The sequence below is a fragment of the Penaeus monodon genome, chromosome 29, assembly GCF_015228065.2.
Source record: "Penaeus monodon isolate SGIC_2016 chromosome 29, NSTDA_Pmon_1, whole genome shotgun sequence".
NCBI classification, from domain to species: Eukaryota; Metazoa; Arthropoda; class Malacostraca; order Decapoda; family Penaeidae; genus Penaeus; species Penaeus monodon.
In genome coordinates this window covers 24,748,505-24,749,258 of record NC_051414.1, presented here as the reverse complement: position 1 = coordinate 24,749,258, position 754 = coordinate 24,748,505, and the positions used below count along the sequence as shown (strand labels likewise).

General features: G+C 44.3%; 1 protein-coding gene across 1 annotated transcript in view; it reads right to left on the bottom strand.

Annotated features, from left to right (window-relative positions):
- LOC119591782 overlaps nt 1–754 on the bottom strand; it is a gene marked incomplete in the record, with an annotated part of 5,666 nt that overhangs the window by 2,625 nt on the left and 2,287 nt on the right. The window contains 2 exon segments of the mRNA XM_037940526.1: nt 24–230; nt 580–619. Of these exon segments, the coding sequence (XP_037796454.1) occupies nt 24–230; nt 580–619 (247 nt within the window).

The window sequence follows — 754 nt, the reverse complement described above, 5'->3', positions numbered from 1 at the left end:
AACATCGTTTCTTTAAAACCCACATTATTGAGGTGTTCCTCGTGGCGGTTGTCGAGGTGTCTGTCCAGGTGCGCCTCGTGGTAGAAGGCCTTCCCGCAAAACCCGCAGGTCCACTGGGGCGGCACGTGGACTTTGGCTTCCTCCTGCCGCGCGAACACGTCCCTGGCGTTATGTAAGGGGCACTCCAGGGGCAGCGTCACCCCGTACTTCTCCAGCACAGGCATCCATCGCTGGAAAACGACGAAAACGACGATTTATCTCTGAGCTTTGGAATGCATATCGGTTTGATGAAAGTGACGCCTCCTTTCTCGGTTCTGGGGTTGCCTAGTCCTCGAAACATGGTCATAATAAATTATTCAGTAGATATTTGCTAGATTCTCAGCTAGGTCTACATAGAATACGATTTTTTTTTTTGCTTTAAGTTGGTCAGAAAAATATCTATTTCTTGGACGATATCCTGTGGTATGCGACAAAATATCATTTCAGCAATAAACGTTTCATTAGTTAGTTCATTACTGTTATTATCATCGTTATCTTTTTCACAACCCTCAAAGTACCTTTTTAATACAGGAATCATACAAAGCTATCACTGTCCTCTACAACGTAAAACACAGTCAGGCTTGAATGCAGACCGGTCACAAGTAATAATGAGTTGTAACACAGAACTTAGTGCCCAAGTGCTGACACCCAGTTTCATATCACAAATCAAGTGTGGCGTCTTTTGCCGTAGAATTTATCGTCTAAGTGCGTTCTT